Raw genomic sequence first — 20,279 nt, forward strand, 5'->3', positions numbered from 1 at the left:
CATTCTCTATGAGACCACAACGATGGGTACACATCACTGTGCGTTTGTCCAAACTCATAAAATATACAACAGCAAGAGTGAACCCAAATGTACACTATGGGCTTCGGGTGACAACGAAGTGCCAGTGTAGGTTTATTGATTGTAACGCATGTACCACTGCAGCGCAGGATGCTGACAGTGGGAGCGGCTGTGCGTGTGTGTGCAGTCTGGGGGTATATGGGAACTCTGTGTACTTTCTGTTCAATTTTGCTATGAAGCTAAAACTGCACTAAAAAAAATAAAGTCTACTTTAAAAAAGAGAAAAACAAAAAATGTGGGGTAGATGACCTGACCCACAGGAGGAATCCATGAACTGTTGCACTGAGCATTGCTAGTATGAATAGGCAGAGGTGAGGAAACTGGCTTCTGGACAAGACTGGATCTTGCTAGAGATTATGGGCAAGTGGAGAGGCTCTGTTTACTCTTGCCCCTGCTCTTATCCCCACATACATCATGGTCACTTTTGAGTAGCCAGCAACTCCTCTCCATCCCCACAATAGTGAGAGTCCGCTCTTACAACCTGCTTATCTTGAAAGCAAATTCAATCAGCTATGATACCATCAATTCCAAGGTCCCAGGACCTGAGGCCTGAATTACCAGGACCCACACAAAAGCAGTCCTGTCATGGCTCAGAGACCACCTTCTGTTGGGAAGGAGTTATGATCAGGGAGGTTACTTATCCAGGGGGTGGAGGAATACAGAGGGGCCTAGAATCTTACACGAAACCTCACCATTTCAATATCAAAGCCAAATGGGAACAAGTTCAGCCCTGCTCTAAACTTTCCACAACAGATTCCTAAGGGCTTGAATCTGGCATCTTTCCCCCCCCCGCCCCCCGCCCCAATAGCATGAGCAGAATTAAACAGAGAAGATCAGTGCAAAGAGTTCCTTATCCCACTCTATCAAACTTCCTTGGGCAGATCTCTCTCTCTCTTGGGATTTCAGTTTCCCACTTGGTTTTAAGCTGTTCTAATTTGTAGACTAATACACTTTTTAGGGAAAAGTGCACCTTGGCTTTTCTCTATTCGCATGAAAAATTAAAGTTAGTAGTGACCTCCTGACCCACTTCCCACTGCCCCCACCAACAGTCACCAAAGTGAAGCATCCTTACACCACCACAGACAATTTATTCTTTATTGATTAAAAATGAATGAAACATGCAGCAAAGTACAAAGTCAAAAAAATAAAAATAAAAATAAAAGGGAGGGGGAAGTCAAATATTTTACATCTTCCATAATCTAGCATACATCATAAGGAGGAACCTCCATTTATCGATACACCATTATTCTGTCCTCCAGATTATTAGAGTATCAGCTGGCTCTAGGATTTGGTTCACAACTTAAGCAAAAAACCCAAACAAATCCATTAGTCATTTAGAAAGACCATACATTTCACAAATAGCATTGGCACATGTTACCTTGTGCTAAGTTAGTCCCTCCCCCAGGGACCAGGGAATCCTGGGGATCCAGGGAGAGAGGTGTATCCTGAATCACTCCTCCTGGGAAGGAGCAAAACTGCTCACTAGGTCACGTGCTGTCTCACCTGCAAAGTTTCTGTTCACTCATTTTTTTTCAGCATCACTGCACAAGCCAGCAAAGCGAGTCCACCATACATCAAGCAGAAGAAGAAATAACACTGTCCTGGGGCTTGGTGTCTGACTCCTAATTCCCAGCAGGGCAAAAGATGAATGGAAAAGAAAGAGAAAGCCCCAGCCCACTTCTACTGTCATGCCTGTCCCACTGCAGTTCAAAGGTAATGGCCGGCTGGAGAAATTGAACAGGGAGATGGGCTGCTGCTTACTTCCAGCTTGGGCTCTCGACCACCTCCAAATAAAAGCTAGAATAGAGTGATGCCACCACCCTTTGGATTCAGAAATAAGTAGACTATGATGGGCTTATCTGAAACCAAAACACAGACTCTAAGGTAAGCCACTAGTCTTGTGCCAAAAGGGACATTACATTTTTTCATAACTTATTCCTACCTTCCTGTCCTTGTTCCCCCAACCCTCTTCTAAAAAAAGAAAGAAAAAAAAAAGGAAAAAGAAAAGCTAAATATTTGTCCAGTAAGCTGATCAATCTACTCTGTCTCCAGGCTCAGCAGGCTCCCTCCTTTTACCAATCCTGCTGGGACCTTGGGCTTTGGTGTCCGATCCTCTGATCTACTTTCCTCCCAACCCCCATCCCAAAGCATCCCCTCCCTTCCTCTACAACACCCATCCCTTTCCCAACATGCCTTTGTATCCAGGGCAGGTGAAGAAAGCCCATGACTAAAACTACAAGCTCAGAATGAAACAAAAACTATAATAAGTTAGTTGTGGAGAAAGCTTTCAGAAGTGCTCTAAGAGAAAACTAGGTAAAGCAATCCTTTTATTCACAGACCAACAATGCTGGAAAGGGCTCGAGTGATTCTATAAAGATGGGCCAAAGCCCATCTTTGTGTGTCATTTTAAGGCCAGATTGAGGATCCCTTTCATTTACAAACTTGTTAGGGCTATCTGCAGTTAGACAAAGGCTGACTGTGAAACAGTAGGAAAAAAAAGAAAAAATCAACGCCACTGATGATTCACATATTGCATTATGGTGCTCTTTTTTAAACCTAAAGAATAATTTATATTATTTCTGTAGAAAATCAAATGAACACTGTCTACTCAAAAATCCTAAAAGTCACGGCACATGTGGTTTCACTTTCCATCTTGGGTCAGGTTCAGCACACAGGGACCCCCTCCAAAGGGTCAGTGCAGGAGAGGGGGCAGAAGGCACGCCTCTCTGGCCCAGTGCGAGTCTCCTTTATTGCTGTAGGAATCTCAGCCTTGCATTTCCTCATGATTTGGAGGCCAGGCAAATTGATTTTCATGGGAGGATCAAGGAGCAGTTTTTCTTCAATTGTTTTAAGATTTGAAAATAAATACTTCTGCAATGATATGAGTTATGATTTTTCCTGTTCAAAAACCACTGCTGGGGAAATTCTCTTTTACAAGCCATTACTTGATCTTTTCTCTAAAAACAGTCCAAAGTTCCACTTTGAAGGATCCGATGGCTGAAGTTCGATTACAGTCAGATGTTTTGCACCAGCTGAAGTTAAGGCTAGCAACCCTTTCTGGAGGGAGTAATGAAGAGGGGTGCCTGAGAGCAGCTTCAGCAAAACGCTTAGAAACATCATGAACAAAACAAGAACACAGTTTAGGTTGCCTCCATCTGAGGCTGTGCTTCATCCTAACAAAGGGTGTTGGAATTCATATCGGATACCAAAAAACAAAAACAAAAACAAAACCCCACTAAATTAAATTCTCTGGGCTTCAGCTAAACAACCAACTTTTAACTGCTACTTCAGTGGTAAAGGGATATCCCAAGATGCCCAAATCCTCTCAGGTGTGGGAGAACAAGCAGGATGAGGAAGCCCAAGATAGCTGCTACTTTCCACCCAGCGCCATCACTGGAGTAAGGCAAGATGAGCTGATACACCTCCCTCCTGGGCCTTGAGGCACCCGGGCCACTTCTCAGATGGAGGAAGACAGGGGACACGTGCAGTAAGTTTACTAACGGAACTCTTTAAAGGGATGCTGGCCACTGGTGATCCAACTTTTCTTTCTCTGTGGGGAAAAGGGGGAATGATGGCAGGAAAAACATAAAGAAAGACCTCTAAAGCTCTTAGCTGGGAGGTTTGTTGCTGGGTTCTTTGGCAGTAGTGAGTTTAGGCCAACAGAAGCAACAGAGATACGCATGTGTGGAATCTCCTTAGGCCACCTCTTCCAGGGCTGTGTTTTAGCTGATGCTGAGCTGGGCAAATCCTATTAGTTTACCATCATCAGGAATATCCGAGCCTTCGACACCAGATGCCTAAGAACCAAACAAAATGAGAAGCTGTGGCTATTTATAAACAAAATTGCAGGCAGCAACTAAAACTGACATGGGGACTGTGGGAAAGAGGGCAGTGGGGGACAGGTCCCTGGGATACAAACAGGAGGCAGATAAAGGTGTAGGTGGAGTCTGGGTACAAAGGTGGAGTCAGATTGACCAGCAATCTCTCTTGAGGATAAATAGTCAAGGGCCTCGGGTAGGAGAGGGAGAGGGGAAGGGAAGCCAATGAAGGGCGGTATCAGCCCAGGGCATGGGGAGGTTAAACAAATACAATCCACCAGACTTAAATATTCTCATCACTCAGGGAATATGGAAGCTGGTCTGCAGAGGCTGCTGGTGTGTACAACGTGAGATGGTTTAACACAGAGGAAGGGATGAATACCAGTTTGAAAGTGACAGATCGATTTGACTGGGGTTCTTCCACAATTTTCTGCAAATTAGCTGCCACTGTAATCATACAAACAGAGAAAGTAATGAGAAGCTAAGTAAATCCACATTTCAACCACATTTTAACAACTTAAATGGTAGTTCACAATCGTCTATGTACAATCAAAATGGAAGCAGAAAGATAAAGCGCTCCCTAAATACAAGGTGTTTTTAAAAGCAACTCCAAGCAGCACAAATAAATCTTATCATTGTCAAATTAACTTTCTTTTAACTTAGGAAAGACACTGGGGTGAAAGAGGTATGATTTGCCTATTCATGGGCCAGAAAGCCCTAGACTGGGAATCAGCCAACTATGGCCTTCAGCCTGTTTCTGTTCTGCCTGTGAGCCAAGAAGAGTGTAAAAACAGAGACTGTTACATGGTCCACAAAGCCTAAACTATTTACTTTACTATCTGGCCCTTTAAAACTCTGTTGACTTGTCCTAGGCAATGGTCTTTTAATTCAGTAAAATGCACCTGTGGCCCGACTGTGCCTTTTCTTACTTCCTGCTTTTTTTAGGACTAAATCTGTAATGATTTTTGCTTAACTCTTAGCCCCAAAAGGATAGCGTTCATTCTCCAAAATGGATTAGATATGGCCAAGCTTACTCTAACCTGTAACTTCTGTCATCATTTCTACGATCTCCCAGAGACCTGGGTAAGTTTTCACTCACTATCACTGGGGGTCACAAAGAAAACTCAGAAGTGAGATTTTCTTTTTTGTAAGGAAGGAACTGTCCCCAATACCTGTTATTTCAGCAAAGCCAAGAACCATTCCAAGAACCATTAGACCTACTCAGTGGGATCAAAGCCTGATTTTCTAGATCCTAAGTATACAAGCAGAGAGATGGCGACACAAAGGCAGAGCACAAAGTAGTTACCTATTACTAAATCCCTTCCATCGACGAGGCCAGCAGAAATGAGTTCCTGAGAGACACCCTCTGCTGTATCTGCAAGGACAAAGAAGAAGGTGCTCCGTTTCTTGTGCACGCATGTCCCTGCTAACATTCAGAGTGGGTGCTGGCACAGCCAGACCAAAGCTAGCTGTTAAATCCACAGAACCAAGATGGCGGGGGGACTTCCTCCACATAAAGGTTTCTCCTCCCACCAGGATTATCTCAAGTGAGGGACTATCACAGGTCTAGGTAGAGGGCGGAACCTGTATCACCCAGACGGCAAATATCAGCTCAACGTAAAGATAACGTTCTAAATGATGGTGTACTTTAGATGGGTTCTTGCCTTTGTCGGAAGAGCACCTGATAGTGATGCTGCAGAAGAAACTACTAGTCTGAGGACAACCCTGGACGCCAGCCCTATGAGCTCTGAGACGTGATGGTGAGTGTATAACACCTCCAGGGCTAATAAAGCAGAATAATTTAGTCCCAATTAAATCTCTCTCTCTTTTTTTTTTTTTTTGGCTACACCGTGTGGATTGTGGGATCTTAGTTCCCCAGCTGGGGATTGAACGTGTGCCCCCGGCAGTGAAAGCGCGGAGTCCTAACCACTGGATCGCCAGGGAATTGCCCCCATAAATCTTAAGAAAACAAACTGTAATCTCTTCTCTTTGTGGGTCATACTCCCAGTTTTTTTTTTTGGTTTTGTTTTTTTTGCTAAAATAATTTTCTTTTTTATTCTGGTGGGTCTTCCTTCATATCTAATTATTATGGGTTGTACTGTCTGAGCAATGGGTATATAACTAGAAACTAAAAAGATGAGGACAGAGTACCATCAATTAACCTCATCTCCAATTGACTCCTTCCCGAGGCCTGAACACCGATCCCCTCAGAGGGAACGGGAGGACCTCTGGGGAGGGGCTGTGCACATACATTTGCCAAAGACCAGCGATTTGAATGAGTACCTTAAAATGTGACTCTGCCTGGCTTTAAAAAGGAAAACAGATACATCTCTGTACATGTGCATTTGTTCTCTGCATTTGAGTGAACTGCTCATGATACTGAGACAGCAGGAAGACTAAGCGTGGCACACAGGACGGATACCAGCTGGCTGCGGGCCACTTCCCAAATACGAATCCTGAGTAACAAAGGCAAGAAAGAAAATAAGCCTTGTCCCTGGGAGAAGTTCACGGCCAGAAACTGCAATGACAGGGCTCAGCTTTAGCTGGGAGGGAGGGGACTGGAAGCCTTACTGCTTCTTTATTGTCATGGAGGACAACCACGTTCAGTGATAAGAGCAGGAACTCTGCACTCCGAAAGATCTGGGTTTGAATTCCAGCTACACCTCTTCTCAGCTGTGGGAACTGCAACCAGTTACTTCACTCTCTCTAAGCCTTGATTTCATCATCTATGCAGTGGGGACAATAATCTTTCCTTAGGGGGCAGTTTTGAGAATTTAATGAGATACTGATTAGCACAATGTCTGCCATACAGTAAGCAGTAAATTAGAGTTATATTCAATACTCTTTGTATTATACTAGGTTTTCTAAATGAGGTAGTAGTAAATAAACTGCATTTTAATTTTATTCATATGCCCCCCAAAACCTCTCGGCCAGGAACATTTTTATCACCCTTTAAGAGGAAAATATATCTAGAGGACAGAAACTTCTCACACATTTCCTTAAAATGACAAATGAGCAGTTATTTTGTTTTCAATGTTTTGATGCCTCACCTCTCCCAGGAGTAAATTCGAATCGAATATCATTTAGTTCTTTTTTTGAATTCCTATGAAAGAAAACAAAATGTATAAAATGAATGTCTGAATTTATGCATTCAGGGTCCGCCCACATATATCAGGAAAGCTATGCCAAGAGAAAGATCTTTCTGTCCCATAGACTGTATGATTTGTCCTAATGAGCTCACACTGAGGGCTCAGAGCAAACAACTCAGAGTGATCATCTAATTGTTCTACAACCCTTTTAATTTATGTCCTTCACCAGTCAATATATGCCCATGCCCATCCTTATTCCCACTAAGATGATCATATTAGACTAAGAGGAATATCTGTATGAGCACAGGGAGGTGTGATTAACATGATACAGGATGCCCTTTTCTTCCTTATCCCCACTCCTACCCCCCACACCCCTATGCCTAGGAGAGTGCCTTGCCCACCACTGGTGATCAGTCTGACTAGACTCATAGAATGAAACACATGATGCTTCCCCAAATTCCACAGGGGTTCAGAGGAGAAGGATAAAGAATATACAGAGTGGGATAATGAGGAAAAACTTTAGAAGTAGTATTTTAGATAGGACTTAATGGTTAGGAAGGATTTGTGTGGGCAGAGAAGACGGGGAAAGAAATGGGGCCCATACTGGCAGCAGAGTTAATATAAGGCTCCAGAGATTAAAATGTGACTGGTGAAAGATAGTTACATAGATTGCACACCACACCAAGTACTGAGATAAACTAAGCTCCCTGGAGGTTCTGGTTAAAGATGGAGAAATTAGAATATTATGTCTAAAGGCAGACATGAGTGATTACTAGGACCCAAATCCATTTTATCTAAACAGTTCAGGGAGCTTAGGTCTATCTGACACATACTTGATGTTACTGAAATTGTGCTTAAAATATAGTTATCCAAATCCAACACATCCTGCCCCACAGTGCTTTTCTCCCTCATGTTGTCTCTTTGCACTTGTCTACACAGACTTACACTTCTGCATGTCTACTACTGAAACTTGTTTTTAGCTATGCTAAGTACACAATACAAATCAACTTCCAACACAGACTTGATTATTGCATTTCATTTTCTCTTTTTCTCAGTATCTTAGCGCAATAGCTAATACTGCTGTACTTAGTCTGAAAGCTGAATAAAATGAAGGTCAAGTGTTCATTATCACTTTAGTGATGTGACTGTCATGCCAAGCACAAACACCTTCAAAGATAACAATATGCTAAACTGAACTGCCTAGTCATTTAACTTCAAAGTCTTCATAAGTGAGAATAAGAATCTAGCCTCCTCTTCCATAAACAAGTCTGGAACACAGTCCACTAAAAAGCACCCTTCAAAAAGCTAACTACAAAGCAGAAACTAACACACCATTGTAAAGCAATTATACTCCAATAAAGATGTTAAAAAAAAAAAAGCTAACTACATCACTTACAAGTATCCTCTCCCCTCCTGAAGCACATGTCAAATAGAATTGTTATACTCTCTATTAACTGCTGTAAGCTTTCAAAACAAAATTTTGAAGAGAGACAAATAACATTCTTTGTGTACAGTTAAAATAGGATGAGATTACCAAGACACTGTATTAATTCAGAACTATTTGAGTCCAGGTATACAGAGTACGCTTCTATAAAGAAAAGGTAACCAGATCTGCTTTCTTCACATTTATGGCATAATTTCATTACTCTCAGTGGTAAAATCAAAACATTCCCCAAACAGTCTTGCTGCCTCTACTCTAATTATGGTCATACTGAGAAGATGACTAGGAATTCACAAGTGGAAGGAGGAATGAGTCAATGCTAATTCAGGTCCTCACACTACTGCTATTATTTCTGAGGGAAATAATACACCCACAAGCAAACACACACGATCCTATCCAGTTACTCTCAGGCATGAACTACTAGAAGGGGAGTAACTTTCAAATAGAAATCAGCATATTCAGAGTATTCAGAAAACAACAGAATGTCTACTTACCGTAATCTTAGTACTAGACTGATTGGGATCTTGGTTTCTTGTGAACCTGCTCCTGAAGACAGAGCCTAAAAAAGCATTGAAAGGTATAAAGTCACTGCCTGGACTATTAAGCATGGAGGTGACTAATGCTCATCTGCAGAAGAATCGTCCACTTGGCATCAATTTTCTTCATCTCCAGGTGTGGCCATCCTAGTCCCTAGGACACTCCCTGCTGCGGGAGGACATGTACCACAAGGCAGCAACAAGAGCTCAATGTCAAACATAATGAGAAAGATAATTCTCAAACCCACACGAAATTCCATACACAGCCACATTTAATTTTGTATTTTTCAGACCTCTCTTCCTCTATATAAGCATGAAGAACACGAAGCTGGGTTTTTCCCTTTAAAAAATCTGCCAGTGGCAACACATCTGCCAGTAAGGTCTAAACTGGCTACCCCGCACAAAACCACCCACCCTGGAGGTTCCAGATCTTTTTTTTTTTTAATTTAAACAAATATTTTATTTTATTTATTTGGTTGCGCCGGCTCCTTAGCTGCGGCATGCATGTGGGACTAGTTCCCTGACCAGGGATTGAACCTGGGCCCCCTGCATTGGGAGCACGGAGTCTTAACCACTGTGCCACCAGGGAAGTCCCTCCACATCTTCTAATGACCAAACTAATCCTCTCTGAAAACCATACAGCTGTCCCTTGCCTTACAGAGGATATACATTCTATTTAAGCCGTTTATAAAACAAATCCAATCTTTCCATCAGTTTTCATAAGACAACTGTATCTTTTCCCATATGATGGGCAGAAATGGAAAACTTGGGCAAAGAAAAGGTAAATGAAGTTAGAATGTGACTAACTGGAAGAGCTCAGAGCAGTGATCTCCAAAGGCAGAGAACCACTGGGATGCAGATGAAAACAGTGCTCCGGGGACGGGGCGTGGGGGACGACGCACCCTGGGTGAGACAGCCTTCCCCAGCGATCCGAGAGGGCGAGGGAGAGGGAGCGGGAGCCGTGGGGCGCCAGACCCCCCAGCGCTGTCCCTCCTGAGTGCAGGAGCCACCGGGGCACTGAGCCGCCTCAGTGGGCAAAACCCCTCGCCTTCGTGTGAGGAAAAAAAAAGCTGACAAGAAATTACTGCCCCCCCCAACTTTTTGCTGTTTGAAATATTTCCATCATTAACTTATTTTGTTGCTAAATGAAACCTGTGTGATCTTTGTTAAACTCTTATCTGCATACATTTAAAACCGTGAAAACAGATTTCTAACTTGTTTCAAAATCTACCAGGACATCACCCTCATGGCACCAGGCGGCGGTCCACGTTAGCCTCCACCCTCTGCCTCCACCCGGATGGCTGACCACGAAAGAAAGCACATCCCTGCTGTACCTGAGGCTCCGCGGGGGTCGGCAGGGAGACTTGAGTTGGCTGTGCAGTCATCTGCCCAGCTGGCTGAGGTAGATGAGCAGAAATCTGTTCTGGAACTTGGAGTAAAGTACCCACAGGATCAGTTGTTGAAAACAGCTGTAACAAAAACACACACACAGTGCTGCTTAAGCTGAGAGGAAAGGGAGGCGGGCCTGCTGACAGGCAAGCACTGCCGCAGAGAGACTTTTTAAAGTAGTCCTTGTGTAGTGAACCAGCCCATCTCTACATCCCCAAGACACACCTATTTCAAATGGAAGTCAAATATCTCTATGCTTTTTAAATTAATTAATTAATTAATCTATTTGTTTATTTTTGGCTGTGTTGGGTCTTCGTTGCTGTGTGCGGTCTTTCTCTGGTTGCGGTGAGCGGGGGCTACTCTTCGTTGCAGTGCGCGGGCTTCTCATTGCGGTGGCTTCTCTTGTTGTGGAGCACAGGGCTTTAGGCATGGGGGCTTCAGTAGTTGCAGCATGTGGGCTCAGTAGTTGTGGCTCGCCAGCTCTAGAGCGCAGGCTCAGTAGTTGTGGCGCACGGGATTAGTTGCTCCACGGCATGTGGCATCTTCCCGGACCAGGGATCGAACCCGTGTCCCCTGCATTGGCAGGCGGATTCTTAATCACTGCACCACCAGGAAAGTCCCGCTTTTTTGTTTTTAAGAACTTTTTGAGGTATAATTTACGTCCCATGAAATTCACTGGTATTGCTGTTGTTACCAGCTTGCGGGGGGGCAGCGATTGTTCTGTGGGAACCACAGTTCACCTGGGTCGAGGACCCTTACTTCTTCTGGCTGTGCTCAGCTTCTGCGTGCCTCGGATCTTGTCCAGCAAGCCAGAGACGAAGGCCTCAGTGGGTTTGTAACAGTCAACCAGCAGCTCCGTGACCCTGGCAGCTCGGGTATCATCGCTCTCCATGTCCAGGAGTTCATCCACGTCAATCTCCAGTTCTGGGATCTCTTCTTCCTGGCAGTCCTAGAGGTGAGTGAGCTGCTCCAGCATCCACTCCTCCAGGTTGAGGCGCCTCCGTAGCTCCTTGCAGTGCTACTCGACCGTGACCGTCCCTCGGCGCCTCACTGGGCCCTCATCGTCCGCGCCGCCCGGGCCCTAGCCTGCAGCCCCAGGGGGGCTCTGAAAGTAGACGCGGGACCCTGGGCCACCACTCCCCGGTCCAGGGGCCGGAGCCACCAACACCATGCCCCCTGTGGGGCCGCTGTCCGCCAGGGCGGCCGCCAGGGCCAAGTGCGTGCGTCGGGCCCCTCCCTGCGCCGCCACCTCTGGGACGCCCGCCAGCTGCCTCGGCCGCTGGCTCAGGTTAGCTCGTGATCTCGTCTCCACATGGCTCCGCGGCGAGGGCGGCGCCGGCCTACAACTCAAGTGATTTTTAGAGAATTTCTACTTCTGTAAACATCGCTACAATCTGGTTTTAGAACACTTCCATCAACTCTTCCCATGCCCATTTACAGTTAACTCCGGCTCCCCCACCCAGCCCCAGGCAACCACTGATCTACTTTCTGCCTCTATCAATTTGCCTTTTGTGGACATTTCATATAAACCAAATTTTATAATATGCACTCTTTTTGTGTCTGGCTTCTTTAACTTAGTTTTTGAGTCAGTCATGTTGTAACAAATATCAGTAGTCCACTTTTTTTTCCTTCTTCAGAATAGTAGTTCTTTGTGTCCTGTTTATTTTTAAATACATCTATTCTATCCCTTTTGCCCAGCAAAATAGCACCTACAAAATACAGATTTAGTATATAGTATGAAATTATAGAAATGACATTTTTCTATGTTGGGGACCTTCCATTACTTATAAAAAAAAGAAAATCAACCAATGGTTCCTTAACATAACTGCAATGCTTTTCAAAATGGATGTGAAGCTTTATAACTAACATAGACATTAAACATTATTTTGCATGTTTGAAAATTTTAGTTATGTAATGGGGAAAAAAGACCGAAGTTGAGTACAAATTCAAGTTAAACATACTTAAAATTATAAGGTAATGGGGAAAATGATATCAATGTAATGGCCAAAATTTAGAGTTAAAAGAGGAAAAAAATTAGAAGGGCAATGAGAGGTCTAATAGCTGTTATCATATAAGCAAAACAAGGAGACAAGGAAGTAAAATTTTGTGTTTACTTAGCTTCACATAAAGGAAACCAAAAGTTAGTCATTGGTTCCAGTTTTTGATAGAAAAACAGAACTTTAAGATTAGTTTTGAAAATGCTTAAAACTATTAGCACTATTTCAAAGAGACAGCTTCCAAATTGCATACACATATATGTATACCTATAATCAAGACAGAAAGGTTATACAAAACAAAGTAATGAGAGGATGTGAAGAGACTGGAACCTTGTGCATTGCAGGTGGGAATGTAAAATAGTACAGCTGTTATGGAAAACAGTATGATAGTTCCTCAAAAAATTAAAAATAGAATTACTATATAATCCAACAATTCCCTTCTGGGTATAGACCCAAAAGAATTGAAAGCAGGGACTCAAACAGATATTTGTGTGGCCATGTTCATAGCAGCATGAGTCACAATAGCCAAAAAGTAGAAGAAACCCAAATGCCCATTGACAGATAAATGGTTAAACAAATGCGGTTCACACACACACACAAATATGGAATATTATTCAGCCTTAAAAGGGAAGGAAAGAGGAAATTCTGATACATGTTACATAGATGAACCTTGAGGGCATTATGTAAGTGAAATACACAAGTCAGAAAAGGACAAATATTGTATGATTCCACTTTTATGGGGTACCTAGAGTAGTCAAATTCAGAGACAGAAAATAGAATGGACGTTGCTAGGAGCTGGGGGGAGGAGAGAATAGGGAGTTATTGTTTAATGGGTACAGAGCTGGTTTTGCAAGATGAAAAGAACTCTGGAGATGGATGGTGGGGATGGTTGCACAACAGTGTGAATGTACTTAATGTCAGTGAACTGCACACTAAAAATGGTTAAGATGGTTAATTTTATGTTATGTGTATTTTATCATAATTTAAAAAACAACAACAAAGTTATGAGCATGAGACTATGACTATGAGCATGTACAAGTTCACGTGGAGAGGCTATTTAGGCAAAGGAACAAGGAGGAGACTAAAAAGAATAAGTCTGGGTAATATGTAAAATACCCTTCCATTCAATTTTTGAGAAACTAGGAATCAGTCAAGATAGGTTAAGTTAGAGCGTAACAAATAATCTTAAATTCTCAGTAAATTACAAGAACAAAAGTTATTACTTTTTTGAAAACATTTTGCTTGTTTTAGAATTATTTTCCTTTTTTAAAAAACTGAAGTATAATTCATCGACTTACAATAGTATATTAGCTTCAGGTGTACAACATAGCGATTGGTATTTTTATATATTAAAAAATGATCACTACAATAAATCTAGTTACCATCTGTCACCTACAAAGTTATTACAATATTATTGACTGTATTCCCTATGCGGTACATTACATCCCCATGACTTATTTATTTTTTATAACTGGAAGTTTGTACTTCTTAATCTCCCCCACATATTTCACAATTCCCCTCACGCCCCTCCCCTTTGGCAACCACCAGTTTGTTCTCTGTATCTATGAGACTATTTCTGTTTTGTTTGTTCATTTGTTGTTTTTCAGATTCCACATATAAGTTACATCATATGGTATTTGTCTTTCTCTGACTTATTTCACTTAGCATAATACCCTCAAGGTCCATCCATGTTGTTGCAAATGGCAAGATTTCATTCCTTCTTTGACTAATATTTCTTTCTTTTTTTAAAAAAATATTTATTTATTTATTTGGCTGCCCTGGGTCTTAGTTGTGGCATGTGTGATCCTCAGTTGTGGCATGTGAACTCTTGGTTGCGGTATGTGGGACCTTAGTTCCCCGACCAGGGATCGAACCTGGGCCCCCTGCATTGGGAGTGCAGAGACCTGGCCACTGGACCATCAGGGAAGTCCCTGACTGAGTAATATTTCATTGTGTATATATACATATATATCATATCTTCTTTATCCATTCATCTATTGATGGATACTTAGGTTGCTTCCATATCTTAGCTACTGTAAATAATGCTGCAATGAATACGGGATGCATATATCTTTCTGAATTAGTGTTTTTGGGAAAATACCCAGAAGTCGATTTGTGGGATATATAATTGTATTTTTAATTTTTTGAGAAACTGTTTTCCATAGTGGCTGCACCAATTTACATTCCCACCAACAGTGCACGAGGCTTCTCTTTTCTCTATATCCTCACCAACACTTGTTGTCTTTTTGATAATAGCCATTCTGACTGGTGTGAGGTGATAAAGTTATTTCTTGCACACACTTCAAGTCCACCTGTGGCCAGCAGAGGCTAAATTTGGTACCTAAATTTGCAGCAGGGATGCAGGTCATGATGGCAGGGGCAAGGGAACCCAGGGAATCACAATGTGGCTCTTCCTTCTGCTCACATTTTATTGGCCAAAGTAACTGCCACGGCCATGAGTAACTTCAAGGGGCAGAAAAATGCAATTCTACAGCATACCAAGAAGAAGAGCCAGAAATCTTAGTGAATAGCAGTTCTAATTCAAGTTGTCAGATGCTAGCCTGTAATAAGCTGAGGTACAGTATTTTCAGTCTTAAACATAATCCTGTACATAATTATATTACTATATATACAAATGAAGTGGAAAAAATAGTTACTTTTAAGCATGTGGCAAGAACAAATTGGATTAAGAGCAAGACATGTGTGCCATTAAACCAAATATTGAATACTCACGAGATGATTATTTTCTTTAGGTAAGGAGCATAAGGCAGGCCAGCCTAACAGGCGTCTGTTTAGTAGGATTCCCTATCACACTGAGGCAGTAACTATAGACATCAGAATCTATTTGACAAGAGGCTGAGGAAAAAAGTCCAAAAAGCAAAGGCAGCATATGACAGATTCCTGGACAGGCTAATGCAAAAAGACTAATTTCCACTTTAAGCAGCCCAAGATAAAAATAGCCGTTCATAAAGTCAAGCAAGCAAAAAAGAACATTCTGGGTTCTTAGGCCCACTTTTAAAATGAGTGCAATGGCACCATTTACTGCAAAGATCCATTCAAACTCAGAATCGATAGCTCTAATAAAATTCGACTGGCATAAGTTCCCATTCCCGTTTAGGCACATACCAAAAAGTGTGCTTAACATTAAAACCAAACCAAAACAAAAGCACATATACTTTAATGATTCAATAATCACAACTACTTACCTCAGAATTTGTTAATGAGTCTTTCACTCTGGGAGACTAAAAGAAATACAAAAAAAGGAGGCTTGTTAACTGAAAACTCAGGTTACTTGTAGTCAGTTCCAAACTGCACGGAATGTTGAAATGCAAGTCAACTCCATTTCACTCTGATCCATAATTAACTCATCGGTAACTCTAGTGAGAGTTTTCTGGAAAAAGAAAACTGTCATGATACTACTGTATTCTTTGTCCAGGTAGCCTGTAACGCATCAATATACCTACGGTATTTTAAGTCTAGAACTTGAGGTTTATAAGCAAACATAATGGGACTGAGCTATCAGTTAGTAGGGAGGTCACATTCTTCAAAGTTCAATTCTTTCTACTAATCATGAACATATTATGTGCATAATATCTCAAACCAAATGTAAACATTCGAGCTAATTATCCAACACATTCTTAAAGCAGAGTAATTCTGATTATAGGCTTTAATGAAGAAAACTCTTGAGCCAAAATTGAAATACTAATTACAATATGCCATATGAAAATCTAAAGCTAAATTGATTCAGTAAATCATAAGTTAGTAGTAATTCTGGATACAGGCACTGGAGAATACATAAAACAACAACATATCTCTAAACAAACGTCAATTTATGGTAAATTCTACCAAGTGTGAATTTAGACTTCTTATAAGGTCAGTTTAGGTTTTTAAAATTTTCATTACCATTTTATTAAGGAGAATCAAGGTACAGGCAACAGCTAATGGGTTACAGCAAGTATACAGCCAACACAAAACCTTAAAAAAAACTTTGTTTGGAAATAATTTCAAACTTACAGAAAGTTGTTAGAATAAGAATAATACAAAGAACACTGCTATACCCTTTACCCAGATTCATCCATTACTAACCTTTTTCCTCATGTGCTTTATTATTTAGTGTTCACTTTCTCTCTTTTTAAATATATATATTTAATCAGTCCTGTACCATTTGAGAATAAGTTGCATATAATCATAGCTCTTTACAACTGAATAGTCACTGTGTATTTCTTCCTCTTCTTCTTTTTTTTAAAAATATTTATTTATTTGGCTGTGCCAGGTCTTAGTTGTGGCACTCGGGATCTTCGTTGCTGCGTGCGGGATCTTTGTTGCAGTGTGCGGGATCTTTAGTTGTGGCATGAGGGATCTAGTTCCCTGACCAGGATTGAACCCGGGCCCCCTGCATTGGGAGGGCAGAGTCTTAACCACTGGACCACCAGGAAAGTCCCCACTGTGTACTTAAGAATAGGGATATTCTCTTACATAACTTCACACTACTAAAGCAATCAACTTAAGTAAATTTAAAAATAATACTTTAATTTACTCTCTATAATCCAACTTTTCCAATGACCTCCTACACATAATCATTCCCCCCTGCCTACTACACACTCTATTTGAATAGAATGCTCCTAATTTGTGGTTTGTCTGATGTTTCCTCATGATTCAGACTTAAATGAATTCTACAGAGTGACGTATCCTTCCTAGAGTGTCATATCTTAGGGAATCACATGTTCCTCTACCCCTCATTAGTGATGTTAATTTTAATCATTGAGTCAAGGCATTTTCTAATTTCTCAGGTACGCAGTATTTTTTTCTTGCAACTAATAGGCCATCTATGGAGAGAAACTTTAAGACCATGTAAATATCCTGTTCATCAAAATTTTCCCATATGTTTAGCACCTATTGATGATCCTTGTCTGATCTAACATTTACGATTGTTTTATGATGGCTGTAAAATGATGAACTTCCCCATCCACTCCTACATTTACCAGTCAGCACTGGCAGTTACTGTAATGAAAACCCATCCCCCCCCCATGTATTTATATATCTGTTTATTATTAGTATGGGCCTATAGATTCCTATTTTTTAAATGATTTATAATTTATTCCTACACTTAATGATTTTGATGGTTAAATTCTCCCTAATTTGGCCAGTGGGAGCTCCTTCAACCTGGCTCATATTATTATGACTTTTTTAAAAATAAAAGATCTTTTCTTTCTGTCAAAAGAAGATATTCCAGATTTATCTTGCATTTTCCCTGTGTAAGCCCTGGAATCAGCCATTTCTCCAGTGAGCCTTTGTTCTTTAGTAGGGAATGACATTAGAAACCACGATCTGGGCATAAGGTATGTTCACTCTTGTAATCTTCGATTAGATGACAGAAACTGTGAATTTTACCTTGTTGCATGCTGATAATTTCTATAAATCTTCTTGAGCTTTGTTTTGGAATACAGTAAAGTTACTTGGAAATAGTTTAATCCTTTTGGATCCTGCTTTGATGAGCTGTTAGTTGGGTCTGGAGCAGTGTTCGGTCTAGGGCAATATATTACACCCCATTACTAAGCACTCTACCAAATGCCCTGTGAATTATAAGTTTCTCCAGTCTAACTGCTGTTCCTGGCTGTGTGAGTGCTGGGCACTTTCTCCACATGGGTAGTTTTCTCACATATAGTCACTGATAAGTATGCTGCTGAATACTCAAAAGGGAAGCTCTAAGCTTCTTTCTCTGGGTAGCTCTCTCCTCCTTGGTACTCTACCTTATCAAATTTTATCTGCCTTGATCTCTTACCTCTATTTACTCAACTCTCAAAAACACTTTTCAAGCCACAGTGAAAAGAAAACTGCCCCCAAACTGACTTGGATGTTAGAATTAGCAGAGAAGGACATTAAAATAATTATTATATATTCATATCTTCAAAAAGTTAAGTAGAGACATTGAAGATGCCAAAACAACACCAAATCAAACTTCTAGAAACTAACAACCAAATCAAACACCAAATCAAAATTCTCGTATTACACCTGAGATGGAAAGGAGACTGGATGGGAGATTAGCAGCAGATTAACACTGCAGAAGAAAGACTAATGAACAGGCCAGCACTAGAAACTATGCAAAATGAAACTGAGGGAAAAAGAATTTTTAAAACATGAAAAGACGATCAGTGAGCAGTCAGATGACTTTAAGCAGCCTAATATACATGTTATTGGACTCTCCAAGGTGGAAGGACAGAAAAAGCATTTGAAAATGTAATAGCTGAGGGACTTCCCTGGTGGTCTAGTGGTTAAGACTCCACACTCCCAATGCAGGGGGCCCAGGTTCAATCCCTGGTCAGGGAACTAGATCCCACATGTGGCAATGAAGATCCCACGTGCCACAATTAAGACCCAGTGCAGCCAAATAAATAAATAAACAAATAAATAAATATTAAAAAAAAAAGAAAATGTAATGGCTGAAAACTTTCCAAACTTGATTAAAAAACTGTAAACCCAAAGATCCAAGAAGCTCAATAAACCCTAAACATGAAACATGGAAAAAAAAAAAAAAGATACACCTAGGCATACCATATCAAATTGCTCAAAACCATTCATAAAGAAAAATATCTTAAAAGCAGCCAGAGTAAAAACAAATGTGACTTATAAATGAAAAGGTAAGTATACAAGCAGATTTAATACTGGAAACAATACAAACAAGAAAATGTTGGAACAAATTCTTTAAGATATAGGCCCACCTCATTTTATTGCACTAGGCTTTATTATGCTTTGCAGATATTGCATTTTTTTACAAATTGAAGGTTTGTGGCAACCCTGCACTGAGCAAGTCTATCAGCGCCATTTTTCAAATAGTATTTGCTCACTTCATGTCTTGGTGTCCACTTCTAGCAAAAACTAACACACTCGCACACACGATCCAGGATATACCAATTGAAGAAGAGGTGCACTGTTCCTCTTCAGGTAGAAAGTTAACAGACTTTAGGGACAAAGTTTCAATTGTTAGGCTTTCAAATTCTCTAATCTTTTCTTCTGCAGTGTTTAATCAGCCATTCATCTAATCCAGTGTGTTTTCATCTCAGACACTATAGTTTTTATTTCTCGATTTAGGTCATTTTTATATACCCTAAATATTATCACAGTAAAACAGATATGCCAGTCCCCTTTTCCATGTAGAATTACTTGGGCTCCTGTTGTTAATAAGTTGTTCAAGAAAATTCTGTCTGTATTTTTTATATTTTAGCTGGTTAAACTGAACAGAACCACAGAATATAGTATTATCTCAGAGGCTTCAGACAAAAAGATAGAACTCTAGCTAAAGCATATAGTTTAACAAAACTTACCCTGAGTTGTGAAATTGCTGCTTTCCCTTCCTCACTTTCTTCATCAAATTCATCATCACTCCACTCCCAGCCACCATCTTCTGTCTTATGAAGACGGCCACTGGAACCTGGTACTCTCCGAACCTGCTCATTAGGAAGAGAGACGTGGACTATGGTAGTGTTTGACACTTACTATATAGAAAAGTCAGCCATATTCTCTCTCCTTCTATTACTTCAATGTTGTAAGCAGATAATAATTTTCCCAATAGAGAAGTTTTCCTATATAAACTCACATCCTCCATCCTTCACTTGCTTTCTGTTCATAATCTCCACTATTTGTCTTTACTCACAACCACTGACCCTCCCTGTACTCCCATATTCTGAGCCTGCACATCATCCAAATCCTTCTTATGTGAAGTCACAGGTCAAATCTGATTAATGGTTTCGTATCTTGAGACACTGAAAAAAGGTGTGGGGGGGGTGGAGTTTAAGCCCTCAAATAAATAAACCCAAGATAAAGAAGATGCTGCTCTTTTTTTTCAATTTTAATGTTTAAAATCACAATTATACCTCCATAGTTTCAAAAGTACTACAACTATGCAAGTGTTGTTAAGAAAAAGAGCAGTCCCC

The 20,279-nt window shown here is 40.9% G+C and overlaps 1 protein-coding gene and 1 pseudogene across 1 annotated transcript in view; both read right to left on the minus strand.

The window, feature by feature from the left end:
• Positions 1-1,159: 1,159 nt before the first annotated feature.
• The window catches only part of OXSR1 (oxidative stress responsive kinase 1), a 100,498-nt gene continuing 81,378 nt past the window's right edge, over positions 1,160-20,279 (minus strand). The window contains exons 11-18 of the mRNA XM_030830170.3: positions 19,671-19,793; positions 15,555-15,590; positions 10,297-10,431; positions 8,921-8,985; positions 6,947-6,999; positions 5,203-5,271; positions 4,279-4,343; positions 1,160-3,875 (exon numbers count right to left, since the gene is read on the minus strand). Coding sequence (XP_030686030.2) covers positions 3,801-3,875; positions 4,279-4,343; positions 5,203-5,271; positions 6,947-6,999; positions 8,921-8,985; positions 10,297-10,431; positions 15,555-15,590; positions 19,671-19,793 — 621 coding nt within the window. The 3' untranslated portion in view covers positions 1,160-3,800. The remainder of the gene's footprint in view (positions 3,876-4,278; positions 4,344-5,202; positions 5,272-6,946; positions 7,000-8,920; positions 8,986-10,296; positions 10,432-15,554; positions 15,591-19,670; positions 19,794-20,279) is intronic.
• On the minus strand, positions 10,463-14,717 carry LOC115838818 (protein phosphatase 1 regulatory subunit 14B pseudogene; annotated as a pseudogene).

The sequence above is a fragment of the Globicephala melas genome, chromosome 11 (assembly GCF_963455315.2).
Source record: "Globicephala melas chromosome 11, mGloMel1.2, whole genome shotgun sequence".
NCBI lineage: Eukaryota > Metazoa > Chordata > Mammalia > Artiodactyla > Delphinidae > Globicephala > Globicephala melas.